This window comes from Fringilla coelebs (assembly GCF_963513975.1).
Source record: "Fringilla coelebs genome assembly, chromosome: 11".
Classification (NCBI taxonomy): Eukaryota; Metazoa; Chordata; class Aves; order Passeriformes; family Fringillidae; genus Fringilla; species Fringilla coelebs.
The window spans coordinates 19677475-19705327 of NC_140037.1; the positions used below are offsets into that span (position 1 = coordinate 19677475).

The window sequence follows — 27853 nt, forward strand, 5'->3', positions numbered from 1 at the left end:
GGGAGGGACACGGGGAACGGGGGCAGCCGTCAGAGCCCGAGCGACCCCTCCCCTGGGAGCCCCCCCACGGTGCCCGCCCGCGCCCCCCGGGATGCAGCCCCCCGGCCGCTGCCCCCGGCCCCGCCGCGGGGCAGCCGCGCTCCCGCCGGGTGTCCCGGGCGGAGATGGGCTGGGTTAGACGGGGCAGGGCAAACGCCGACCCCGCCGTCCCGAGGGCTTTCCCCGTCCCGCCGGGGCAGGCGCCTCACCTGGTGCTCCTCCAGCTCCTCCACCAGTACCTGGGGACAGAGGGACACACATACACACACAAAGGACGTGAGTCTGGCGACCACAGCGCAGCGGCTCCGCCGCCCCGTCCCGTCCCGTCCCGTCCCGTCCCGTCCCGTCGCCGCCCGCCCGGCCCGGCCGGAGCGCCGGCTCCGCGCTCACCTGGGCGGATTTCTTGCAGGGTCCGGACTGCAGGAACCGTGCGATCAGGTAGTAGAGCTCTGCGGAGGGGCGGGGGAGAGCGGGTTAGACACGGTTAGAACGGAGGGGGTGCGGAGCGCAGCCCCCGCCGCCAGCGATACCCACCGGCTTCCAGCTGGGTCGGGGCGGCCGCCGCCGCCATCCTCCTCGGGAGGGGGAGGGGAGGTGGCGGATGGCGCCCCGGGGGGACTCGGCTCCTAGTGCGGGTGCAGCCGCATGCCGGAGCGGCGGTGCCGGTGCGGGGCGCGGGTCCCGGTGCGGGTGCGGGCGCGGGTCCCGCCCGGGCTCATCGCGGCTCCGCGGACCGAGCGCCGCCGGCACCGCCCGCACCGCCGCCGCCCGCCGCTGGGGGGCGCGCGCGGCAGCGCCGGGCGGGCGGGGGGGGCAGGAAGGGCGGGGCGGTGACGCGCCGCGGGGGGGCGCCCGCCACTTCCGGGCGGCGGCTGAGGGAGGAGGAGGAAGGGGAGGAAGAGGAAGGGCCGGGCCGGGCGAGCCGGGATGTGCCCGAGGCGTTTGGCCGCCGTCGCGGGGCTGCGCTTAGGCGGGCTGTGTTTCAGAGGGCCCAGTGGCCGTCACGGGGCAGCTCTAACGGCTTCTGTCCTCGCGCCTTCGGCCCTCAGCGCTCCCGGTTGTCCCTACCACAGTCCTCACAGCTTCGGCCCTCATGACTTCAGCCCTTCCCAGCCCTCACGGCCGCAGTGTTCTCGGCCTCTGGTCGTGGCCTCCTCCCTGGCAGCGCCTGGGAAATGGAGCCCCATGTTTGCCTCAAATGAAGCAGTTTTAGAGAATGAAGGGATTCAGGAATCTTACGGATCCTGTCAAGGGTAGGGGGATAGAGCCGGCCAGGGAGGTGACACAGGACTGCGCGGTGGAGAGGTGACAGCCCTTCCGGGCTCCCGGTAAACAAGGTCTGGCTGCAGGGAAGTGTCTCAGGTTGGGGTGGCTTTAGGAGTTAGTGTTTGCTCCCAGTGACCAGGAAGTTCCAATATGATGGATACAGCATCTGTTCTCAAGGAACAAAGGGATCAGGGTCAGAGTAGATAGTTTTAATGCAAATAAATATTTTTCCATGGGATGCGTCCTGTCAGAGCCCCTGAAATTGGTGTCACTTCAGCAATGAGTTGCTAAAACACACCAAGTGAATTGTATTTTATCTTGAGTACCTGACATTTGGTGTTAGAACTCCAGTGTAAAAACCACTGTCATCATGGCATAACAAAGGACAGCCTCTCCTCATGCCTGGAACACTGAGAGCTGAATCACTGTGAGTCGATGCTCTGCTAATATTAAGAATAAATTCATATTGAGCACGTATTTATAGCAGCTGCTCAGGACTGGGTTTGCTGTGGAGCAGTGGCTCAGAGTTTTGTTGCTGTGCAGTCAGGATGCAGTCCTTCCTGCTGGCAGCTCCACAGGATGCCTCCAGGCACACAGGGAGAAGGCTTTGGGGATTTGGCATTAAGCTGCTCCACATAATTCACCTGTACTCACCTGCCCCTTATCCACCTGTGGAACCTGTTTCGTGCCAGGAGCTTGGATTAACTGAGTGATTTGTGGACCCTGTTTCCACTTCATTGTCCTCGAAAGTTCTGGAGTTCTCAGTGACTGTTGATAGGATCGCAGAATGGTTTGGTAGAAGGGACCTTAAAGTTCATCCAGTCCCACCCCTGCCATGGGCAGGGACACCTTCCCCTATCCCAGGGTGCTCCAAGCCCTGTCCAGCCTGGCCTTGGACACTTCCAGGGATGGGGCAGCCACAGCTTCTCTGGGCACCCTGTGCCAGGGCCTCAGCCCCTTCACAATAAAAATTTCTTCCAAATACCCCACCTAACCTTGCTCTCTGGCAGTGGGAAGCCATTTCCCCTTGTCTCAAGTCCCTCTCCATTTTTCTGTAGGCTCCAAACAGTTACTCTTGGAATGTTTTCAGTGTAAGTTCATTGCTCAGCTTGTCAATAGAAAAACATGAGGTGCCACCTCACCAAGCTGCAGATTTCAGTGGTTTCCCAATAATAACAGCTCTCCCACCTTCCTAGCAGGATCTCAGGGGCTCCAAAGCTGCAGATCTTCCTGGGAGATACAGGGTGAAACTGCTGTTCTCAGAATGAACTCCCAGCCAGGAGAAGTGCACACTGATCCCACTCTCTGGAGAGGTAATGTTTCTCTCACCTGTCTTCAGAGCCCAGAACTGCAAGCTCATCTTTTCATGCATGATGGGAAGGCAAAGGAGAAAACACAAATGATGTTTTATAATATAACCTGGAAGTACAAATCCATCTTCCTGAGCTGAACAGAATTCCATGTCAGGAGAAAAACAGCTCCATAAATACTGGCCAGCACCATGCCCTGGTGCATTTGGGTGCCGACAGCTCCACATCCATGCTTAGGTGAGACACCCACCTGCACAGCTGCCTCCAGCCCTGGGATCCCCAGCACTGGAAGGACATGGAGTTGTTGGAGCAAGATGGTCAGAGGGAGAGTGCAGCTCTGCTGTGAGGAAAGGCTGGGATAATTGGGGTTGTTCAGCCTGGAGAAGAGAAGCTCCGGGGTGATCTAACTGTGGCCTTCAAGTGCCTGGAAGGGAAGATGGGGAGAGAGTACATTGGCCTGGAGTGCCAGGACAAGAGGGAATGGCTTCCCACTGCCAACGGGCAGGGAGTGGGGCTAGATGGGCTTTAAAGCCCCTTCCAACCCAAACCATTCTGGGATTCCAAGATTCTGTATTAATTTAGGAATGAGACATTTCCTTGGCACCTTTTGGTGTCTTACTGAATCTCTTCACTCATGACTGGCTTTTATTTGAGCTTGAGGGTGGCACCGGTGAAGCTGCAGCACCACCAGGCAGGATTGTTCTCTTTGGGCCTGTCTAGAGCCCATGGGGATTCTGCAGTAACTAAAAGGGGCTTTTAAAAGCCTGGGATAGAAAATGGTCCCAAAGTAAGCTTATCCATGCCTTGCTTGTGTCCTTCCTGCAGCATTCCAGCTGGGAGCCTGGCTGCTCCTTGCTTGGTGCTCAGTCCATGACCTTGGGTCAGTGCTTGGACGTGCTCAGTGTTGCTCCGCATCGTGGCTCAGATGGATTCTTGCATCAGCAGGAGGGCCGGGTGTTGGGAGTGCCCCAGATGTGTCCTGTGTGTGCTGAGGGCACAGCTGTGCAGGTGCCTGCACCAGGGGCAGGTACAACCAGCATTCCTTGTTCCCAAACAGTTCTCTGGGGACTTCCCTCAGCCTGGCTGTGGCTGGACAGTGCTGCTGTGCAGTCACTCCCAAGCCCTCTTCCTGACATTCCTGACTCCCTGGGACCTCACCTTCCTCTCCTTAACACTCTCCCAGTTGCATCATTACTCCCCAAGCCTGCTACAAGGGCTGTTTTCGATACCTCTTCCCACCTCTCCTGGGTTTTCCCCTCCAGGAGTCATGTCTGGTGAGTAATGCCCATCCTCTCTTTCCCCAGGAGCTCCATTTCCACACCACACGTGGATTCTGCAGCTCCATGACTCATCTTTTTCCAGATTCTCTGCATCCAAGCAGCAGCATGCTGGGGGTGATAGTAAATCTCGGAGTGAAAGCAGGATTTTATGGATGTGCTGATTCATCTTTCCTCAGAGCAGAGCTCTGTTATGTAAATGCCAGCAGCAGCTGGTGGCAGGAGGAGGGAGAACAGACTAATGAGCCACGGAAGGATTCAGGAGCAGAGATGCTTTAAGGAAGAAGCTGAATTGTAGCTGTTTCTTTCCATACTGCTCTTTAAAGAAAAAAACAGAAAGTTTTTGAGGGATTTTAGGAGTAGGAACTGATGACGTTCAAATACCCATCGCTTCTCCCTGTTTGGTGTTGTAGGGAGTTTTACTCTCAGTTTTAGTTAAACGTAAAACTCAACTCCCTGTTTAATTTGACTACAAAATTAAATGAACTTTCCCACAATCAGCTTGTAAAACCAGGTAAAGGTGTCCCTCTCATGTTTTATTTATGATTATTCTGCCCTCATGAGTCAAATCCTGCTTTAGCCATGTGTGAAAAAAGAATTATGGTTTAGCATAACCAGAAATGTACAGTTAAAATAAAAAAATAGAAAGTTTAGAGTGGAATTGTGCAGGTGTGGTGGGTTTACCTGCATTGTACCTTTCCAGTAAATTTAGGTAAGGATTCACATGCCTGAGTCCAGCTGGACTTAAACACTGGAACAAATGAAGCATTTTTGGCTTTTTAAAAAAAAATATTTTCTGTGTGCATTTCATAAAATACCCCTGAGTTGGAAGCAACCCACAAGGATTTCTATGAACATTCTGCTCATCTTGGGTCTTTCATATGGAGCTAAATGACCAATAAGGATGGTAATTAAATTAAATCCAAGTTTTTGTTTAGCTGACTCAAAAATAAGAGCTGTTCAGAAGGAATTCAGGAGTTGATGCCTTGTGCTACACAGTTGTGAGTAAAGGAATATTGAAAAGCCCAAGCTTATTTTAAGATCTTTACATACAACCTCAAATTTTGATATCATAGTTTATTTTAAAAAATAAACGAGATGCAAGATAATTACCACTAATTACAGTTGCTAGAGTGCAGGGCTTGTGTCTGCAAACCAACATCCTGTTTTTTCAGGACAAATCTCCAAGTTCCCACTCCTTCCTGTGGTTCTCTTCCTCGACAAGAGCTGTTAAATAATATCTAAATAGCTGTTAGATATTACACAAGATCTGCTCTAGGATTTTTGCTATTTTTAATAATTTATTATTTAATTTCTGCTGCATCATTCCAAACATTCCTCTAGATGGTGCCAGACATCCAAGAGTTTGGAGCAGCATTATCCCATAGGAAGGCGATGGAGGAAGAGCCAGGACGCTGCTCGCCTTTGTTTCTAAATTCTATCTTGCAGCAGTTCATCTTGTTGATTAATTACTTGTTCTGGTGATGTAAATATGATGGTTTTTTCCTTTTGAGAATCCTAAAATCTATTCAGCCTAAATTCCAGCTGCCTGAAGCAGTGTCATCCCTTGCTCCGTGGACTGATCCATATCATAGTCCTTATGGCAGCCATTAGCTGCTGTGAGCTGTGATCAGTGTGTGCAGCCCGGCTGCGACTGGGGGAACTTCATCTGCCTGGTTTGCAAAGCAGTGACATTTCTGGCTATTATCTAAACATTTCTCCTTATCTCTATTTCACACAGAATTCCAAATCCAGCTGTGGACGGAACACCCAGGAAAAGGGGTGGATCTGTGTCCCTATGTGCTCTGGGCTCTGCCAGCAGAAGGACTGGGGGAATGATATCAGTGTCAGGTCCATCCTCAGCCTCTCTGAATTCCAACTTTGTACCTCAGAGTGCCTGGAACCCCCAAGTTTTATAGCGGCAAATTTACTACTGGGTGTAAGTGACCGGGTTGGTTTTGTTATTGCTGGTGTCACTACTGCACCCTGCACAGTCTCTGTGTAAGTGCCTGATTCTGACCTGTTTTCCCTGGTTGGGATCAAGCCCCCTGTTCCCAGCCTTTTCCAGCTTCTCCTGACATGCCCTGGCTGCTACCAGTCCAGGGGTCCCCTGCGCAAGGATCTTGCCCCAGAAATACCACTGATATCACTGGGGCTAATTCAGCAATTTCAAGTCATGCTAAATATTTGTAAATAATCCTTTGATGTTTGTTTGTGATTTTTTAATGTTTTTAGGGCCAAATCCTGCATTTTTGGCTTCTCCTGGAAGCCTGGGCACAAAGCATCTGACTGCAGCTGGGAATTCATCACCTCTCTCCCTGGACATGCAAATTTTACTGGAGCTCCCTCAGCTAAGTAAACAATTTTAATAAAATTACATCCCTTTGTATCCCATGCCCTTTTCCATAAAGTTTTGAGGATTTTTGTGTTTTAATTATATTTCTCATTTTCAAATATCAGAAATATTTGGAAGGAGTGCAATAGGGTTTTTTAGAGTGCTGCTTTTATTGAAATAAAAGGTTATAAAACAGTTTGATGTATTTTTTATATTTATTGATATCCCTAACAGGCAGACATTGTAAATAAGCTCATTAATACTCTTTAAATACAGTCTTATAAAATTAATTCTCAATTACTGAATGAGGTGATGGATTAGAAAACTGTCCTGTGTAAATTTGCTCGCAGGAGAGTGAGTTTAGAATGAACTTTCTAAGTACTAATCATGGAATCCGAGGATGGGATTTTGAGACATTTCTCAAAGCACTGTCCCATACAGGAATTCTCTTCCCCTTATCTTTTTCTATTGATTATAAAGCCTCTTCTTGTGATCTTCAATTTGGGATGATGTCTCCCTCTTATCCCTCATAAGGAAAAGCTTTATCATGGAAGCTTCCATGAATTCCTTTGCAGTAAAGTGACCCCATATTTCATTTAATTCTTGCACTTCCATCATTTAATGGACATTCACATTCTCCTGTAGCTGTCCAGCTTTGTATCTCTGGGAAAAGTCTTTCCCCTGATGTCCTCAGGAGTTCAGATTTCAGAATCTCTTTTTATTTTTGGCCTTAAATTATTAGGGCTTGAGACATAAACTGCTACAAGATGTTTTGTGTGTCACCTTGATTTGGAGAGGCCTTACATTCTTGGAAGGTCCTTTAAAGTTTTTTTTTTTTTTCTTTAACTAAATGACTGATTTAATTTAATTTAATTTCCAGTGAGGTGGTTTTCAACACCTGCAAGTTCTTGCCCTGTTGGCTGTTCCCTTTCATTTCTCTTACACCAATAGGAGTCTATTAAGAGTTTATGCAGTCCCCAAGTTCTGTGTGGCTGAGTTTCTGCTGGAAAACCACCGTAGGTGGAAGGTGAAGCTGTGAAGGCACATGGTATCCATCAGGACAGAACTGTGCCATCAGTCCTTATTTCCCTGAGGTTTTCTTTGTTATCCCTGGATTATAATGGCATAAGTTGGAATATGGCTGTAGAGGTGGAAAAAAGCTTCTCCTGTTCTTTTTCCACATTGTCCTTGCAGTCTAAAGGATCTGCCATTTCCTGTTGAGAATCCACTTTTCTCAATGTGTTTCCTGATGTCTTCGGACACCCTTCTCCCTCCTGCTCTGTGCAGTCAGTAGATCTCAGTCTCTTCATTTTTTTTCTCTTTTTGTTCCTTCCTCCTGCTTGCTGACTTTTTTCCAAGCTCACCTTCCCATCTTAACTTTGCTGCTGCCCATGGACTTTGCCAGCCCCCCATGCCCTTGTATTTCGGGGTTTTGTCCTTGCTGACTTCAGGATGCCTCTGGAATGGCCGAGGAACATTCCCATGGGAGACACAGAGCATCCTGAAATGGGAGATGGAAAAATCCCATTGAGAGTGATGCTGTCCTCTTGGTGCAGGTTTCAAGCAGATATTGGAGAAATCCTGGGAGCTGAGAACTGAGGGAGGGATTTAGGGAGCCCAGAGGCTCATGAGATGCATCAAGACTCTTGAAAGCGTTGTTTTGTCTTTCTTGAACATGTGGAAAACAAACCAAGCTGCAGCACTCCCTCCCTGTCAGGAGAAGAAAGCAGCAGGACAAAATCTGTTGTTGGAATTTCCCTCCAGCAGCACTTCTATCCCTCCCACCCAAGGGCAGTTGGGGTGAGCCATGGCCGTGCTTGGGGGGACTCATCCTAGGAGACGTGGGTGTCCCAGAGCTGGGCACTCTGCTTTGTTCCCTGCAGCCCCACCCACCCCCTCAGCTAAAAATGACATTTTTCACCAACTGCTAAAGTCTTCTGCTCCTGCTTTAATGTTAATTTCGGGAGTTTTCAACTGGACTCTGAGCTACCTCATTCAGGAATCCACGTGGCAGCCCCGAGGTCCAGCCCCATCTGGGTGACAGAGTTTGTTTCCTTTGGCAATATGGATTTAACAACCAGGCTTCCAGCCCTGGGAATCATTTCCCTCAAATAGCTGCAAAATAAATGATGGGACATTTTCCAATGCAGTGCTGCAACCACCCAAAACACCACTGTAGAATTGACAGAGGCCAGGCAGAGTGAGTGCATTAAGCAAGGCTTAGGGGGATTATGGAATTAAATTGGGAGCCCCTTCCACCCTTCCCCCAGTCAAAGACACTCGGAAATAAATATTGAAAAAGGGTGTTCAAACAATGGCTTTGGCTAAAACCTCTGCAAGCAAAGAGCCTTGTTGTGGAGGCTGTTGCTGAGCTGTGGACTGGTGTGTCCAGGCTGTGTTCCAGAGGGTTTCCATCAGGGAGCCGGGGTGATCTCAGGAACACCCAACGGCCGTGGCTGGAATGGCTCTGCTTCCCAAATTCCCTCTGCAGAGAAGTGCCCCAGCCCCTTGAGCAGCACAGGACCTTGCCTCCTCTCCTCTGGACCCTGCTGCTGCCTTTGGCATTCCTCATCGTCTGCCTGCAATTCCCAGCTCTGTCCTTTTCCCGGCATCAGGAGCATCCTGCTCCTTTCAGGGAGAGTTTGTGCAATGAAAGCTTTGCTTTAATCTGGGCTGGATTTAGCCAGATGCTGCAATCCTGGGAAGGCTTACACAGGGCTCAGGTCTGCCATGGGAATGTAGCCTTGATTTGATAATCTGGGAATGGTTTATTTAAAATTAAAAACATAGAAAACCTTTGAAACAGCTTTTTTTTTTTGAGCTCCTTTTGGCCTTGCAGTAGAACAGGCACCCTGGCTCTCGGTCACATATAGGGCCTGGCACCCATGAAATAGGTTTTAGGCTAATAAGGCACACTCTGCCTGCTTTAATTAAATTAATTAGAGCCAAAAAAAGGCATTTCCCGTTAAAAGTCTTTAGCATCATAATAACACAATGAATTTAAATATTTAATATAAAAATACATAAAATTAAATATTAATTTCCAATACACTTACAGAGCGCATTTGACCCAAATAACCCCCCAAATATTCCCTTACCAGAGAATCCCATTTCTTTACATCTTTATTAACATAATTACAGACCTTTATATTTAAAATTTTTATTTTAGTGCAGTTCTCTTGGTAATAAAATAAATCCATGAGACACCTGTGCAGCAAGAAATAGGATTTACAGAGATTTTAAGCTTTTGGGGGCAAACACAGTTTATTCTTGCCTGTGTCAAGGCCTGGGGTAGATGAGCACAGTGACACCAGAGGCAGCTGAGTGTATTAATTAGTGCTAATTAATAAAGCTACCGGGTTCTTTGACCTTCTCACAGCTCACTACATGGGCGGAGGAGGAAGGGTAAGGAATGAGCAGAGGAAAATCCTTTTGGTTGGAGTTTTTCCATGCCTGCCTCTCCTCTCTGACTCCCCCAGGTCCTGTGTCCCCCCGTGCCTTAGCAAGGAGTGGTGACAGCTCATCCTGCAGGCTGGAATTCCAGGGAATCCTGCAGCCCCGTGGGAAGCTGCTGCCCAGGAAGGGGCTGGGGATGCTGACTGCTTGTGACAAGTCTTGCCTGGGAGAAAACCAACACGGCAGCGGTTGGAAACCTGAATGATGTCACTATGGCAACAAAATAACTCACCTTAAAATAAAATGTGCATTGGAAGCAACCTCATGTGCTCAGGGAGTACAGGGAGGGAGCTCCTATTTTTTATATGTATATATTTTTATGTTTATGTATTTTTAAATATTTTTCACCTTCCTGAATTCTTGCCCTGTTACCAGGTGCTGATGCAGATGTAAGAAATATTTTAATTTCTCTCAGCAATGAAATGAAGCAGAACATGACCAGACCTCCAGAAGAAGGGAAAATGTGTTTGCTGGAGGGCAGGAAAACCCTGGAGCTGCTGATAACTACAAGTCATTCTGATGTATGTGAGATCCAGACTATCAATATTTGCAGCTCACAGCAGTGATTTGGGACTAATTATTGCTAATATTTTTCATGGACATAGTCCATCCTTTTCCAACAATCCCAAACTCCATTTCCATATTTCTGTTCCATATTCCTGTTCTTTCCAGACAGGTTTGTTTTCCCCTTGTTTCTGCATTAAACAACAGCAACAGGTAGAAAGGTAGAGATTTCTCTGGAAATTCCAAACTCTCCCTGGTTCTTTTTATCCCATGAGCATCCCAGCCAGGTTGGAGCTGTGGTGGTTCAGCCACAGTGCTGCTGGTGAGATGTTCCCAAGTTTTCTCATAATCCTGGATGCTTTTTAGACTGGAGTGGGTGACTTTGACCACCTCTGTGTGAAGGAGGCTGGGATGGGAAGTGCAGTGGTGGGGTGAGGCCACGAGCTGTGCCGAGCCACAGCAGCCCTGGCAGCACCTCAGGGATCCAACCCTGGCAGCAAAGAGGAGTTGTTCTGTCAGGCTTTTCTCCTGCTTGCCAAAGGCCAAGAGCATTTATGGGATGAAACATGAGGCCATGGAAAGCTCAGCACCCCTGATCTGGTCCTGCAGCGACCCTTGACTAATCCAGGGTAAAAATAGAAATACAGATTGTCTGGTGTTTCATTGGGCAGCAGAAATCTGGCCAAAGCTTGAGTTTGAATCATCCAGATGATGCTCTGCAAGAGGGGGATGTTGCTCTGGAAATCCCACTGATCCCCAGGGACTGGGATCATGATCCAGGTGGAGAGATGCTTCCAGTGCTCCAGGGGGCAGGGCAGGGCTGGAGCCAGAGCTATTCTAAGCCAAGCAGAGGCAGCCTGCATTGGTGTGCTCGTCCAGTGTGTGTGTGCTGGGGACAGAGCATCTGCCTGGGAATGGGCAGAGAAGTGCCAGAGGCTCCACAGCCACAGGTTTTCCCATGGTTTTTGCTAAGTTCAGCCCATTCGTAAAAGCTGTGGAAAGCCCAGCACATCCCAGAAGGAATCGTCAGCAACCACAGCTGCATGAGCAGCTCTGGACTTCCAGTTCTTGCAGTGTAAAAATAAATACATTTACAGAAAGTCTGTATTTTATATAATATAATATAATATAATATAATATAATATAATATAATATAATATAATATAATATAATATAATATAATATAATATAATATAATATAATATAATATAATATAATATAATATAATATAATAGTTATATAATGTATAATTCTATATTATCATTATATTATATACTATCATAATTTTCCTCTCTATATCCCATTTTCTGAGAGCTTTGCACCCAGTTTAATGGCAGTGAAAAAAATTTACTTCCAATTGCTTCTTTTATAGGAAACCAGAAAAAGTGGATTAAAAGGAATGAGGTTATGAAGCATTAAAAAATACTCCAGAACAACTATGGAGGAGGGAAGAGGAGTTTCTGCTCTGACCCTGAGTGAGTTCAAGGGGGTACTTTGGATACTTGGGTGCCAAATAATGCTAATAATTGAGACTATTACATTTTGACGTCATCAGCACAGCATCCAGACACTGCCTCTCTCCTTCCCATCGGTATTTCCTTGCAATCCCAGATTCTCTGCAGCCTCTGGTCATTGGGAGAGCAGGGAATAGCTGCTGCGGCTCCCTGCTCCCGGCAGCGCGGGAGGGATGAGCCGAGATTGAAATCGTTTCCTACCATTCATGTCAGGACGACTCCAAGACCGGCTCCGGTTCCATCCACATCACTCCTGCAGCCCATCTCTGCAAGGAAAAGTAATCACTCGTCTTACCTCCGGGTTTAATTAGTCCCTGCACCGGGGCTAATTAGGAGCGCGGTCCGCTCGGAGGTCGGGGCCGGAGCCCTCCCTCCCTCTCCCGCTCCCGTTCCCGCTCCTGCCGCCACTCCCGCTCCCATTCCCGCTCCTGCTCTGTGCCATCTGCCATTGCCATGACACTGGCTTTGCTTTTCACGGCTGGCTGAGCGCGCTGGATGCGCGGGGTAATGGGGCTATTTTTCCCCCCTTGGTCTTTGGAAACGAAATAATAATAATAATAAACCCAGGAATGGCTGGAACGGCTGCACACTGCCCTTTTCCTTCCCACTTTTGAAGCTTTTTAGCATTCAGTTTTCCAGCAATTGGGAGGAAAATTGCCCTTAAAGAAAGAAACAAAAATCTGTGTTATTTTTTAAACACCCCCCCCCACCACCACCCCCCGCGCCACACAGGCAGCTGCAGAGAATTTCTCTTCCAAAGGGATGATGTAATGGGCTTTGTCAGCCAATGCTGGAATGAATAAAACCCGAGACCCGAAATCCATCCAGGCTTTTGATGAAACTCCTGAGGTTCCTGGAGCAAGTGGTCGCCAAAATAGGCTGGAACTGCTGGTTTTGTCATGCAGCTCTTGAGAGAATTGAGATGGAGAGTCAAGGGCTCTAACCAGGGAATAACCAAAACCACCAGGTTTTGTCCCTGCTGAGGGAAAGGGGACCTTGTGGGGCATCTGGGGACACTCAGTGAAGGGGTGCACAGCCCTTGGTGCCGGGACATCAACCCAAGCTTCAACACAGAATCACTCCTGATCTGAACATGACACCTACATTTTATAGAGAGATATATGTGTGTATTTAATATTATGTCTATTATATATAATTCAATATTATTGCCCAGAGAAGTTGTGGCTGCCCCATCCCTGGGAGTGTCCAAGGCCAGGTTGGATGGGGCTTGGAGCAACCTTGGGGCTAGTAGAAGGTGTCCCTGTCCATGGCAGGGGGTGGGACTTGATGGGTTTGTGGTCCCTTCCTACCCAAAGCAGTCAGGGATTCTGTGATATGTATAAAACATAAATATATACACTGTACACAAGTATCACCAATTCCTGCTGCAGCAATGGGCACATTCTTGCTCTCCCAAGGATGTCATGGGCTGCTGAGGTCAGGAGATCTCTCCTCTCACTCTGTGACTGGTCCCAAGTCTCTGTCTAGCTTTCTTTGGGGCCCTTTTAGGCAGTGGAAGATACTCTAAGGTTTCCCAGAGCTTTCTCCAGAGCACCCCCAGCTCTCCCAGTCTGTCCTCATAGGACACACTGCACTGTTCCTGTCATCCCAAATTTCTGCAGTGAAGAGGCTGCGGGGCAGGCAGGGAGAGCTCCCTGCATTCCAGAAGGTTCCAGCTCTTGCAGGGACATCACACTTCCTGGTGATGGAGGAGAATCATGGATACATTTTGCCTTGGCTGCTCTCTGGTCCCTGCTTGTGCATCCTTGCTGGACACCCCTGCAGCTGGAGCTGGGACAGAGCTGCTGCCACCATCCCCAGCCCTGTGGAGCCACCAGCACGGTGCCACATCCAGTTACACCCTGAGAGCTGTGGTACCTGCTCCCAGTCCCTGTGCCATCACCCCAGCAGCTGGATAACCCCAAATTCCCAGGGATGACCTTGCTGTGTGTGCAGAGCAGCCGTGCAGGAACCCCCAGCCAGGACAACCTAGAGGCTACAGCACCAAGTGAATCCAAGAAGATTTATAGCCAAGGTGGGCCACAAAGGGAGTTGGAAATAATTCCCAAGCCCAAATGGAGCAGCACTGGGAGATGGGAATCTGGACCTCTTCTCCAGCCCAGTGGTGGCCATCACCTCACTTCAGCACCAGCAGCACCCAACAAACCTGGGCCCTAGGGTGGCATTTGGGGAGGGAGTTTTGCCAAGAACAGGAGGATGTAGTGCCCTTTTCCTCCTGGGAAAAATTCACCTCCAGTGGAGAATATTTCCGGGAACACACCTGCACAGGGGGATGTGCGCAGCCCAGGTCAGTGGCACGGGGCTTGGTGGTACCTTGGGTACATCCATGCTGTGTGTCTGTCCCACCAACAGCCACATACAGTGAACAGCAGGGAAGGTTTCCTCCTTTCAAAGTGCTGGAATGTGGCTGGAGGGGCTCAGACCAAAGGGGAACTACAAACCTGTGCCCCCTCATCCCCCAGCTCCTTCCAGAGGTCCAGGGCTGGGAACAACTCCAGGTCCTCTCCCACACCCACAGGTTGCTGGTCCTGCACTGGTGACACATCTTTGTGTCCCACAGCCCCACCGGATCATCCTCCAAGAATTTGTGTAATCACTTCCTAAGCCATTATGATTCCTGGGCTCCATTTGGGCAATGAGTTACATGGTTTAATTACTCATTGTGTGAAATATGCTCGTTTTGCATCTGCCACTCTGTAATTTCATTTGGGGCCTCTTTGTTTGCTTTGTGTCCCCACACAAGAGCCACCGACCCCTATTCACTGTCCCTGTGCCGCTGCACCAGGGAATACAAATCCCGCATCCTTTTCCCCCCTGTCTGTCAATTCTTTGCAAGACAAAAAGGGCAATTTATTTAATTGTTGCTGATATAATGTCCTAAAAGTCTCCTTTCCCCTCCAACAGTTAATTACACTTGTTAATTATTTTAATTATTCCCAGGGTAATGCTGTAGGTATAGAGTAGCATAGGAGTAAACATGGAGTGAGGAAGTTGGGGTTTACTCCAAGATCTCTGTTGATAACCAGGCTGTAACCACATGGATGGTGAAACCACAGCGGGGAACATTTGGCCTGGATTTGGAACTTTCTGTTGGCAGCATGGAAGGATTTATAGGAAGAGAAGGCAGATCCTGCAGAATTGCCCTTGGATGAGGCCCGGAGAGGCAACTCCAGCCTTTCTCTCCTGGCAGAGGTGGCACAAAGATGAAGCCATGACTTGCAAAAGTACTTCTGGTCAGCACCTCCGTGATGGTGGATTTATATGAAGGAAGAAACCAAACCAAGCAAAATTCCAGCCTGCTGGAAAGCTGAGGCTCAGCCTGACGCTTAGGAACAGCCCACCTCCAACTCCAGCCATGTTCCGAGGGGAGCAGTGGCCCCGGATCCATGAAACAGCAAAACTTATTTGTGGTCCCACAGAGCAGCCTCTGCCAGCGCCCCTGGAGCCAGGGTGAAACCTGAGAGCTGCCGCAATCCAAACCTTCTCCGCAGCTCCTTTTATCTTCGTGGAGGGAAAACAAACAGCGCAGAAGCTGGAGCTTTGTGGCTGGGATGTCGCACATCTGGTTTGAGCTCCAAGAAATGCACTTCCACCCCCTCCCCGAATTGTTCATGTTAAACAAACAAAACCCCAGTGATTTTGTGAGATTTTGGCTCTGGGATAACTTTGGAGCAGCTTTACTGAGAATTCCAGGCTTGTGCTGCACTTCATCCCCAATGGAAGCAGCACACCTCGCTTGGCAGGAGGGAGGCACTTCCAAAGGGGAACTGCCGTGCCCTGGAACCCCCTTACTGGGAATGCTGCTGGGAGTGGGAGGGGAGAGGGGTCTTGACCACTCTGTTTAGGTTTCAATCCAGCATTTTTCCCTGTGTAATTTATGCTTCCTCTCCCCCTTTTAAGAACGTCTGGAATTGTTTAGGATGTGTCCAATTGTATTAAGTTGCCTTTGAGAGCTTTATGGTGTCAATTGGATTCCCACTCTTAGGAACAGAGCTTTCCAATTTGCTTTTTCCCTTTTCTATCACATCAGCACCAACTTCCTTTCAGTTCTTTCAGGTGTTACCTCAACCTGAAGTTCACAGTAATCCCTGGACATCACTTCCATTTGACACTGTTCCAGTGATTCCCTGGTTGGTGCTGCAGGAGGAAGGGAGTGCCATTCCTCTGGGATCCTGTCCCACCGGCTCCTCCCTGTCATCTTCCAGCAGAGGTGGATAAATCAGGGCAGATCATGGAATCATGGAATCACAGAGTGGTTTGGGTGGGAAGGGACCTTAGAGCCTGTCTCATTCCCTGCCATGGGCAGGGACACCTTTCACGACCCCAGGTTGCTCCAAGCCCCGTCCAGCCTGGCCTTGGGACACTTCCAGGGATGGGGCAGCCAGAGCTTCTCTGAAAACAGATGAAAGGTGTGGGTGAAGGGGGGAGGAGCAGTTCTCATCCTCTCCCTAACCCCTCCTTGACTCACCCTAGCCCAGTCCCAATCACACCCCTTCCAAAGCAGGGGACAACGGCCACACGAGTCACCAGTGACATCTGTCCTCTTCTCCATGCTCACTTGTGACCACCTCCAGCTCCTCCGGGCACTGGGACAGTCTGGAAGCCACGTTGACATTGTTCTCTCAAAGGACAAAGCTCCTCGAAAGCCGCCCAGCACCGGCCCGGGGTGTTCCCAGCTCCTGGAGCCCATCCAGGGAATCAAGTTTCAGAGCGGGGGCTCCCGGCAGCTGCACGGGAAAGGAGCAGCACCACTGAGACAGTCAGAGGGAGGAGCCATCGTTTCCATTGCAGAGATTCAATTTTCTTCCTCCTTCATCAGATTAACACCAGTGTCACTCCATTAACTGCCAGGCAGCTGCTCTTGATCTGAAAACCAGACCTGTCTGAGTGTCACAGAATCCCAGACTGGTTTGGGTTGGAAGAGACCTCAAATATCCTCTGGTTCTGCCCCATGCCATGGGCAGGGACACCTCCCACTCTCCCAGATTTCTCCAAGCCCCATTTAGCCTGGTCTTGGACACTTCTAGCGACCCAGGGGCAGCCACAGCTTCTCTGGGCACCCTGTGCCAGGGCCTCCCCACCCTCATGGGGAAGAATTTCTTCCAAATATTCAAACGAAATATATCCTCCACCTTAAAGCCCTTTCCCTTTGTCCTGTCCCTCCATCCCTTGTTCAAAGGCCCTCTCCAGCTCTCCTAGAGCCTCTTTAGGCACTGGAAGGGAGTTCTAAGCTCTCTCCAGTGCTTTTCTTTCCCAGGTGAACACCCCCAGCTCTCCCAGCTTGGCTCCAGAGCAGAGGGGTTTTCTTATTTTTTTGTGTACAGTCACTTCACTCAAAGAAGCAAAGGTAAATGTGGGATGAACCTGCAAAACCCTTCTTTTTATGTGCTTGGAGGGGTTGTTTTATTTTATTTTCCCCATTTCTCTTTTTATTTTACATCCCAAGGACCTCACTGTGTTTGCCATTCTCTTGCTGCTGAGGCAGCAGTGCCTTTTTCCCTCTGTGCTGCTCTAGCACATTGCTGATGGTGGAGACCAGGATGAAGTCTGGAGGTGCCACCTCTGATTTTCTGGCCCTCCCAGGACAGTGACCAGTGTTTTCGAAGTGGTTTTCAGTGGGTTTATTGTTCTGAGCAAACAAAAGCAAATGCTTGCCCAGTTCTGTTGGAAGATCCTGTGAGGACACTGTGTGAGGACACTCTGCTGCTCTGGGAGCCTGCACCAAAAGCTGGATCATGGGATTACAGGGACATTGAGGTTGGAAAAGCCCTCCAAGCCCATTGAGTCCAACTGTTCCCCCAGCACTGACAAGGCCACCACTGGCCACATCCTCAAGTGCCACATCCACAGTTAAATTCCCCCAGGGAGGTGACTCCAGCCTGTGCCAGGGCTGGACAACCCTTTTTTCCCCAATATCCAACCTAAACCTTGTTTGGTGCACCCTGAGGCTGTCTCCTCTCATCCTGACCAGCTGCCTGGACACCTCACCATGCCAGGGTGTTGCCAACACCACTCAAATCTCTTCCCATAACATCACCTCAGAACCATCACTATTTTCACACTCATGAATCTCTGCACCTTTGCATCCTCAAGGTCCCCACTTGTTTTGATGAATAATGATAACCAGATCCACAGCAATCTTTGGATGTTTCCTAACCAGCATCAGACCCAGTAACACCTGGAACCCAGGGAACAGATAGGCAAGGACCCTGGGGAAGGCACTTTCTCCACAAATTCCAAATAAACCTGAGAGTTTGAAACCTCTCCTTTTCAGACAAAATAAGCCAAGCTTGGGAGCTGCCATGGAGCTGGCTTTGGATTCAGTGTCTAGACACCAGGAGAGCCATGGAGGAGGGTTTGGCATGAACCAGACAATCCATTCAGTTGTGCAACTTTCTCAATACCCCATGGCTCCGAAAAGTTATGAATTTGAGCAAAATGTTCTTGGGCAATTTTCTGTACTTATTTGAAAGAGGAATTTGATTAGAACAATAGTTATAGAATTAAGAACAACTCCCACCCTGGCACTCAAAAAAGAAATAACCAAAACCAAACACTCAGTTGTATGCTCTGTGTAACAGCCTCTGGACTCAGATGGAGAGGCACAACTTGGGATCAGTGACCTCATTCCAAAGGGTGTTTGTACCTTGGCAGATGGATGGATCCTGTGCTAAGGAAATATCAACTGTACTCAGTGTCTGCTGCTTAAATCACAATGCTTGAGACACCCAGTGACTGAAGGCTGGAGCCTAAGAGAGGGAGGAGCCATGCTCCCACAGCACCAGGGCTGGGAGAAGGGGCTCCACCTTCCTACAGGACTGGATTCCTGTTCGAAGCCCTTTTAGAGAAACCACTGGGGTAGGAAATAACACAAATCTAAAATATTTCCAATATGCATTCTCTCTCTGGAGCAGGCCCATTGGGATTTCTCACTGACTGCTGCCTAAACTCATGGAATCATGGAATCCTGGAATGATTTGGGTGGGAAGAGAACTTAGAGATCATCTCCTCCACCCCCCCTGCCATGGGCAGGGACACCCTGCCCTATCCTAGGTTGCTCCAAGCCCCATCCAACCTGGCCTTGGGCACTACCAGGGATCCAGGGGCAGCCACAGCTTCCCTGGGCACTCTGTGCCAGGGCCTCTCCACCCCACAGGGAAGAATTCCTTCCCAATATCCCATCTAATCCTGACCTCTGTTTAAAATAACTTCCCGTTGTCCTGTCACTATGTGCCTCTATAAAAGGTCCCTCTCCCTCCTTTTTATAGACTCCCTTAGGCACTGGAAGGGGCTCCAAGGTCTCCAGAGCCTACTCTTTTCCAGGCTGAACACCCCCAGCTCTCCCAGCCTGTCTTTGTGGAGTGGCAATTCAGTGAGTCATTTTTAGATGTCAGTCAGGATGACATTTGAACTATTGTTGGACCATGTTCCAACTGGGATGTTCAGTCTCCCTGCTTTTACCCACATCTCAGCACACTTCCATCGGGCACAGGGAATCCAGTTACTGCTCCATCAGTTTTCACTGGAGGAGAGACCAGAGCATGGTCCAAGATCTCTGCTGGATTAAGGGAATACAGTGCCAAGGAAAAGGCCCCCCAGAACTCCCTCACCTTCACTGCTGAGGAAGCTGGAGCCCAGTTAACCCTGAGTGTACAGAACAGGTGGAGCAGCAGGAATAACAGGCCCCAGTGCCTCAGGCCTGGAAAATGAAATCCACATTTAGACATCCTCTAGTGGCCCTGGGGGACTCATCCTGAGCCCCACTGCATCCAAGACACTCTCACTGAGGTGCTCTTGGATTGTTGTGCTGAGGAACAATTTAATGGGAGAGACGTTTCTGCATTGCAGACATTTTTCTTCTTATTAAATAGATCCTGTAGATATATCCTGGATGTGAAGAGACTTTCTATAAAAGCAGGTTTTAGCAGGAGTTGATAAAATTGCACAAAAAAGCTGTAACAACAGAACTGGGACTTAACCCCAGATCACTGGTCTGGTCCAGTTCCTTCCCAGAATGAGGAGGCCTGGATTAATGGGAAGTCACACAACTGAGGCAGAGGGGCCTCAGCCCCAGCCAAAAGCCCAAAGCTCTCTCCAGCTCCATGGGCTCTCCCTCTCCCACTGCAGCTCTCCTGGAATTTGGGACCTTTCCAGCAGCACAAGCAACAAACCACAATCAGCTTTTGAGGAGTCTTTTTTATTAAGATAAATCCAGCAAAATTCCTAACAGTGGGTACATACAACCAACCTGCCCTTTTTGAAAAGAAATGTTTGTATTTCATTTAAAAACAGGATTACACTTTTATTTATTTATTTTTCTTTTTTTTTTCAAAACTGACAAAATAAAATTACATTTGGGAAACAACAGATTTCCAGCTCTTAGGTTTTTTCATGAAAATAGCTCACCTTCTTTATAAAAGCAACCCACAGAACCACTGGAATGTTTCACACGGTTATTTGTTTTGAGACCTCCCCACTTTAAGAAACCATACAACACATACAAGGGAAAAATTAAAATCTGAAGTCTGTAAGCATGACTTACACAAAAAGGGACACACTGACAGAAGTCAAAAGCTACCACCACTTATTCTTTCCATGTACCATACAAACTATTACAATCACAAAATTTAAAAACAATGACTTTTTTTTTTGTTGTTTTGTTTGTTAGGGATTTAATTCCCAAGTAACCGAGATGAAGATGTTCCATAATTAAATTCATGCTAAAAAAACCTGCATTTATAAAATAGTTGATAAAAATATTCCTCTCTGTTAACAATACAGCATGGAGGTACGGATACCAAATGATGGAGATATAGGGCAGGGTTAACATTACTCGGACTTGGCTTCCTTATCATCAGATGCTTCAGCAGCTGGTGCCTAGAAAAGGGGTTGGGAAGAATAGAAATATTATTGGTAATGCTAATTGGATTCCAATCTAACCAGCATCAAAAACAGACCAGTTTGTTAACACAGGCATGGACAAGACTTGGTGTGGATAGACAGGAATGCACAGAAAATATCGATATAACAATGGGCTGGTAATTCTTAAAATAAAAACACAGGAGTATTAATTAGCAAGGTAATTTTGGAATAAGTGCCTGCAGAGAGGCAGAGGTTTGCAATCTATTTTAATTAGGATCAATTATATATTAGGGGAAGTTCAAGCCCTTATAATGGGGCAGTGGAAGAATTACACATCAACCACAACCCTGCTCTGTCTGAACGTTGGGGAATGACTTCTCACCTTTCTCTATAGAAATGTGCTTTTACTTTCCAAGTCAACATATCAAACCTGCAGAGCTCCCTCAAAGCCCCTGTGAAGCACATCAGCCATGGGCTGCTCTAACCAAGCAGCTCCAGATCTTGTCTGAGAGATGAAAGAATAAAGGACCCTTGGCTGGATGGGCACTCAACCCATGAAGAGACACCACTGTCAGTGACAGAACACAAGGGCAAAGAGAGCCCTGATAAACACTGCTTCACTATCAGCAAGGAATGTGCTGGGACAATCCCTCAGCAGCTGATGGAGCCTGCAGCTGGACCTAGCAAAAGGCAGCTGAGGTAAGGAGCTGCCACAGCAAGGACCTATGAGAAGAGGCTGCAGATAAGAGACAAGACTGAGTCTACTTTGCAAATCTCTTGTTGAATTGTTCTGAGCCAAATAATTGTTCTAAAGAATTGTGCAGAACTCAAAACCAGATTTCTGGCCCAGCACCAACCCGTGCTGAGCAGCAGAGGAACCCAGCAGTCCAGAGGGGATGTGCAAAGTCAGCTCAGGGCTGGAGGGTGGTGACGTCCCTGGGCTCCACTGTTCCCCAAATCCTGGGCATTGCTGTGAGCCAGCCCTGAGAGGGAGCAGGGCCAGCAGACAGCACCTGTGGAAGGGCTCCAGCACAGGGCAGGAAGGAGCTGGAAGGAGAAGGCCATTCCTGCAGGCTCTCCCTGGGAGCTGTCCTGGGCAGGTACCACAGCTGCTCTGTCCTCACAGTGTGGCAGTGACCCCCCACCCTCTGGAGCCCAGCAGAGCTCCTGCAGCTGTGCTTCCAGCACATCTGGCTCTGTTCCCAGGTTCAGTAGAGCTAAAGTACCTCATTAGTTTTGGTATCTCCATTTTCAGAGTGGTTTTCTTCTTTAGCATCCTCTTGTTTAGTTTCCTCTTTGCCTTTGGCTCCTTTCTTCCCTTTTGTTGCTGCCTTTTTGTCCTCCTTTTTATCATTTGCTGCTTTTTCTTTCTGTTAAGAAAACAGACAGTGATATATTAAATCCTGATTCCCACCTTGTGCATCAGCATATTCTCAACTCCAAAACTCTCTGCACAACCTCCTTCCACCCCCCAAACTTCCTTTTGACCAAGGTGAGATCGAAGTTTCACAGAAGAAATGTTTTCCTTCTGTCTGTCCTGAATGTGCTACAGGGAAGTGCAAAATATAAAAGCAGCCATGGCTGGGGTTAGAAGAATTCTCATTTTAAATAGGCACTCAATTAAATTAGCTAAAAAATGTTGAACTGGCCTGTACTTCTGCCCTACTGCTGAAAGGCAGCCACAGAAGAAAACCAACATGTGCAAACACCAGAATACTTCAGATGTGCTGTTAATGCCTATTTAGAAAACTGTAACAAAGCTGTAGGCAAAGGACTTTCCCCCTTCCCTGCCAGAAATAATCCTTGTGATAATAAACTACTTCCATGCCAGAAAAACTGGGGACTCAACAGCATCACTTTGCTAACCACAAGAGAGTTGCATTTATTATTTGAGTGCAGTTTCTTATATGTGGATCAGGCTAAATCAAAACAAAACCCAAAACCTGATGCTTCTGTAGTAATAATTTTCCATAGGCAAGGTCAGATCCTGACCCAAATACCTGACCCTCATTAGTTTCACTTCCAAAGATGTGCCTCTTGCTGCCAATAAGTAACAGCACTGGCTCTGCCCCTTGCTTGATTAACCTACTTCCCACAGAGGAACCAGAAACCCTGCAAGATCTGCTCACAGTTGAATGAGGATAAATGAAAATTACTGGATATACATTTATCTACTCAGGAGATTCGTCTCAGTGACTACAAGTTACCAAAAGGTTACAAAAAGTTTACTTTCTTACTTCAATCCCTCAGTTACTAATGCACACAATTAATTCACTGTAAAAATGAGCTGCTAAGGGCAAACTCAAGAGTGTTAAGGGGTAAAGTCACCTAATTCTTCAATTATTAAAAATTCACCAAAATGAACAGCAAATCCTCCCATAATGCAGAAAATTTAAGGTGAGTACATTCAGTACATTCAGTAAGTGAGGGTCTCTTTCCTCTCTACCCTCTCACTCCTCAGTCTGAGGGATTTCATCACACCCTAAAAACTCTCCTACAGTGTGATGTCAGGAGTCCCTGTCTTGGGAATACCCAATATCCTGGTGCTGTTTGGCAGTGAGAATTACAATTGTACTATGGCACTGCTTACCTGTTCACTTATCCCACAAAAAAAAATACCACAACAAAATATTAGCAGAGCTAAAACCAATTATCTGTGCTGGAAAAGTCCCTCTTCAGAAAGCCCTGGAGGAGAACCCAGGGAAATGGACTTCCATGGCTGAACTGACTGGAGAGAAAGGGTCCCACAGGACACAACAGGTCCTCAGCTACACCATTGTGTTCATTTTCCTGAGTAATTTTGCTCTAGAGATGGCAACAACAGTTCAAAATTCAGGTCCTGCATTTTAGAAGAGACAAAACTCCTTTGCCAGCTCCATGTTTTTCAATGTGGCGAAGTTTAACGGGTGAAATCTGTTCTGACACGTGGAAACCATTCCAAGATCCTGAAGGCTGACAAGGAAAGCTCTTGGGGCAGACACAAATTAAAAATGCCTCCACAATTCTTACTCCATCACCCTTTGCACAGGTGTTGATGCAGTTTGAGGAGCTCTGGAGAGCCAAAACCACAGCTCAGGTGCCCTGGCTTCAAACAGCACCTCAGGAGCAGGAGGACCAATGCCTCCCACTTCCAGCTGGGCAATTCCCAAGGCACAGCTCCCAGGCGATCCCTGCATGATCCCAAAGGGAGACCACAGCACCCAGCTGTGCACTGGGGGCCCAAACAAAGCTTTGTCAGTCCCTTAACTCCTGCACTCCTCTTCCTCCAACTTCTCACATTCAGTTAAGGCAGTTTTAGTGTTTAAACCCTGCAATGTTTGCATGACTAGAAAAGTAAACTTGGGAAAACCCCAAATACAAGGTGGATCATCCAGTGCTGCCCTGCCCTGTGTGCCACCAGCAGCCTGGGGCACCAGCCACTAGAGGGAAGTGCAACCCAGAGGGTCTAGAACTCCAGCTGCAGCCAAGATGGAATGGGAAAAGCTCGCTCTGCACAGAGCTGAGCCCAAAATGACACGTGGGGTTCCCTCTCTTTCCTACAGCATCTCTGCTGCTCCACAAAGAGGATGTGGAGGGAAAGAGTTCCCTCACCTGGAAGTCTGCTGGAACATAAGCAATTACAAATTCCTTTTCAAAGGAAAAGGTAAAAGCTCCTGGTTCCCAGCTCATCATCTCCCTCTGTGACCAAAGTGTCTCTCCCTACTCATCATCTCAAACCACAAGAAAAATGTGTGATGGGAACAGGTTAAAAACAATCACTGAAGTTTTGTTGCTGGGGTGTTCGTGTTTTTTGGTTTTTTTTTTTTTTTTTGGTTTTCCTTTTTTACCTGCAAAATCCTAAATATTTACAGAAAAATCTAACAAAAAGGCACTGCAAACTGATGGCTGGGAAGGCTGATAAGAAGGGGATGGAAAGAAATCCCTCATGGATTGCAGAACTGCCCCCTTTGAAATTTCAAACTGTTGCTCCAAACTAAAGAAGAGCTTTAAATAGTTTATTTTTAAATTATACTGTCAGACATGCCAATATTTTTGACATTTCCAAAAATATTCAGCTGAAGGGGTCTCTAGAACACTGAATGATTAAAATGTGATAAACTGATAACTAACTGCAGAGAGGGCCTCAGAATGGAAATACAGTAAGAAACTGTAATTAAAAGCACAATTTTCAATGCCTCCTCTAATTGAGTCTCTGATCTCTACTCCAAGCATCATTTTCCCAACAATATGAAACTTCAGAATGGCCTAGTAAAGCAACAGCAAAGCCGCACCACAAGGAATTTCAAATCTGCTCAGTTTACCACATTCCTTCAGCAGAAATTGGATAAAATTATGTCTTTCTCATTCTTTTAGCTCACATAATTCCATCTTAAAACTTTCAAGATAATTATGAATAAGCAAAGTGGTTATTTGTGGGGGGTTTATCCCTGTAAATACCTTGAGAAGGAAAATATCACTTCAGTTCAAGACCCTTACCTTAGGTGCTGCCTTTTTGGGCTTTGGCTCCGGTTTGGGTGGAGCAGGTTTCTGCAAAAAACACAAGAAACAAGTCAGGTGAATACCAGAAATAAATACTAATTTTTATGAGCATTGTCTTGGTAGCTTTTGAAAATTACTTGTTGGCCCTGCAAAAAATCAATGGGCAAATTACCAGGATAAGGAGAGAGCAGGTGATTTACAGAGCCACGAGCATTTGTATGGAGAAGTCCTACAGGGAACAAATCCATCCTGAAATCAATATTCCTTAACTCTGGATACTTGTGCCCAGATGGAATGTGCACTAACACAGACCTTGTATCTCAGATGAGAAGCCTGCAATGTGGGGATGTTCAGGCAACAGAAACATGGAATGGGAATTTTAAATATTGCAATACTCTAAGTGTGCCTTTCCCAGTTCTGGGGGAAAAAAACCCAATAGTTTATTTTTAACTGTCCCCATCCCAAGTGATAAAATATTAAAGGATAAATGGAGATACTCACAGCAGATAGTCTGGCTGACCTTCTCTTTGGCTGCATAAGGAAAGATATGTCAGTAAAATTCAGAGAGCACATAAAGCACAGCTTTCTCTTAACTGCCACCCAAAATAACATGGCATCATGAAGCCCCATAGAAATCTTAGGATTTATGAAATTATGGGCATTATGGTAAGGATGACTCCCCATCCCTGGAAGTGTCCCAGGCCAGGCTGGACGGGGCTTGAAGCACCCTGGGATGGTGGAAGGTGTCCCTGCCTGTGGCAGGAGGCAGATCCAGAGGATATTTGAGGCCTCTTCCAACCCAAGCCATGCTGTGATTCCATGATCCCTGTACACCCAGCTCAGGGTATTCTATCACTTCCTAGAAGTGCACCTTTGCTCAGCAGGTCTCTGCTGCCGCCACTGTACTCTGCTGATGTGGTAAAGGATGAATGTTCTTCACTTGCAGGAGTTGTGAGGCTAAAAGGGACCTGTTCCCACTGGAACCTGTCCCTGACCTCACACCAGGGGAGCTGCTGGTCCCCCAGCACCACCTCGGAGGTCAATGATGGCCCCGAGCACCCCAAAACCAGGCACAGGCCACCCCCAGGGGCTGAACACCCCTCATGAGCTGCGTGGGCTTCCTAATTTCTGCAGACCCCCACAGGAATTCTTGGAGTGGGGACCACACACAACTCCTACCTCCTCCTTTGCCTCGCCTTCAGCTGGAGCCTGTAAAGAAAGCGAGACACTGAGGTGAGAAGGCAGCACCGTCCCCTGTGACTCCACCTGAGCCCTGAGGGGAGCCGGGGGGGGCTCACAGGGCCCCCCAACACCACCCGCAGCAATGGCGGCCTCCCCCCATCCCCGCCGCCTCACGGACTACAACTCCCACAATGTCCCGCAGCCGCCGCCGCCGCTACGTCATCACGTCGAGTTCGAAAAGTTCCCGCCAATTTCCCCTCACACAACAAGGTCGCCGCGGGCCCCGCAAGGACAATGAGGGACAACCGGGAACGCGGCGATCGCGGCCGTCCGAAGCGTTTACACTGGGTCCGGGCCCCCGGCGGCCCCGTCCGGGGCCGTGAGGTGCCTGGACCGGGTCGAAACCCCTCGGGCGGGCGCATCGGTGATTGAGGGGCGACCGCGTCTCCGCCCCGCCCCCCCAGCCCGCGCTGTGAGGGGAGAGGGGGGCGCCCCATATTCCCGCTGCCCCAAAGTTCCTGACTACGGCGATAAATCCCTTTTCCCCGCTTTCCTTGAAGGCCAGTTTCAAATTCTGCGCCGCCTAATGGCCCCAAATTACCATTGCACAACCATCTGGTATGACAAGAAGTGGGAGGCAAAAAAAAAAAAAAAGGAGAACAAAGGCAAACGCAGGAGAAAGAGGCGACGTTTAAAGGCGAATCCAGCCGGGAATGGCGCGATAGGGATTAAAACGCTGGCGGAGGTGGGTGGGGGGGCCTGGGGGGATCGTGGCGCAGGTTTTGGGGGGGTTTTGCTGCCCCGCGTTCTCCACAGGGGCAGCACAGCACTATGGCTGTTTGTAATCCAGCATGGAGACACTGCTGCTCCAGCCTTCTCCTCCTTCCCAAACAAAACAGCCCAAAAGTGAACTCGCCGCGCTGCCCTGCCCGCCCCGAGCCCTCTCCCTCCGTTCCCCGCTCCGCTCTAGGACATACACCAAAAATTAAAAATGCAAAAAAAGAGAAACCAACCAAAAAACCCAAAAAACTCCACACACACACGCGCGCGCGCGCTAATTTTTTTTTTTTACAGCTAAATTTCCGCGATTGCCGCTTTAATCTCTCCCCCTTCGCTCCCCATCTGCCTTCCCTCGTTTTTAAATTATTTTTTTTTCGTACTTACCTTTCTTTTGGGCATAGTTGCACCTTAATAGTTGATTGCAAAACCTAATAGAGATAAGATATCGAAAAATAAATGGAAGCGGCGAAAAACTGTTCCGACCGTCCTGCAAAAAAAAAAAAAAAAAAAAGAAAAAAATAGACAGGAAAAAAAACCCCAAAATAAAAAGGAAGATGTTTAAGGGACCAAGAGTTAATTGCGGCAGAAACTGAACAAAAAAAAAAATCCCCCCCTCTTTATTGCAAACAGTAAAATACACCAACACGCAACCAAACTGCATGAATGGGGAGCGCGAGATGGGCCCGGCCGCTGACTGACGGCCGCAACGGCCAATGGGAGCGCGGGGAGCGGTGCGGGGGCGGGGCGTGGGCGGGGCCGTCGTAGCGCGAGCGCCGCGCGCTTTCCGCGTGTGCGCGGCCCGGAGCGCGGCCCCGGCGCCGCCGCCTC

At 48.4% G+C, this 27853-nt stretch overlaps 2 protein-coding genes across 3 annotated transcripts in view; both read right to left on the minus strand.

Moving 5' to 3' along the window:
- BRWD3 (bromodomain and WD repeat domain containing 3) overlaps nt 1-754 on the minus strand; it is a gene marked incomplete at its 3' end in the record, with an annotated part of 44014 nt that extends 43260 nt beyond the window's left edge. The window contains exons 1-3 of the mRNA XM_084212963.1: nt 574-754; nt 430-488; nt 249-278 (exon numbers count right to left, since the gene is read on the minus strand). Coding sequence (XP_084069089.1) covers nt 249-278; nt 430-488; nt 574-610 — 126 coding nt within the window. The 5' untranslated portion in view covers nt 611-754. The remainder of the gene's footprint in view (nt 1-248; nt 279-429; nt 489-573) is intronic.
- A 19161-nt stretch (nt 755-19915) lies between these two features.
- HMGN5 (high mobility group nucleosome binding domain 5) lies at nt 19916-27694 on the minus strand. Of its 2 annotated transcripts, XM_084213289.1 has the most exons (7): nt 27670-27694; nt 27410-27453; nt 26243-26272; nt 25565-25594; nt 25061-25111; nt 21811-21954; nt 19916-20599 (listed from the first exon to the last, which is right to left on the minus strand). In XM_084213289.1, exons 2-7 carry the CDS (start codon nt 27422-27424, stop codon nt 20552-20554), a joined length of 318 nt encoding a protein of 105 aa, XP_084069415.1. In that variant the 5' UTR covers nt 27425-27453; nt 27670-27694; the 3' UTR covers nt 19916-20551. The 2 variants fall into 2 exon arrangements, with proteins under 2 accessions (XP_084069415.1, XP_084069414.1); XM_084213288.1 differs by having other exon boundaries at nt 27410-27684.
- Between the last annotated feature and the right edge of the window lie 159 nt (nt 27695-27853).

Bases quoted from the DNA above. Each gene is read 5' to 3' on its own strand.
- HMGN5 (XM_084213289.1), bottom strand. The intron at 25,595-26,242 runs GTAGGAGTTGTG...TTCCTTATGCAG, and splicing joins AAGGCGAGGCAAAGGAGGAG to CCAAAGAGAAGGTCAGCCAG. The intron at 25,112-25,564 runs GTGAGTATCTCC...TGTTTTTTGCAG, and splicing joins GGTCAGCCAGACTATCTGCT to AAACCTGCTCCACCCAAACC.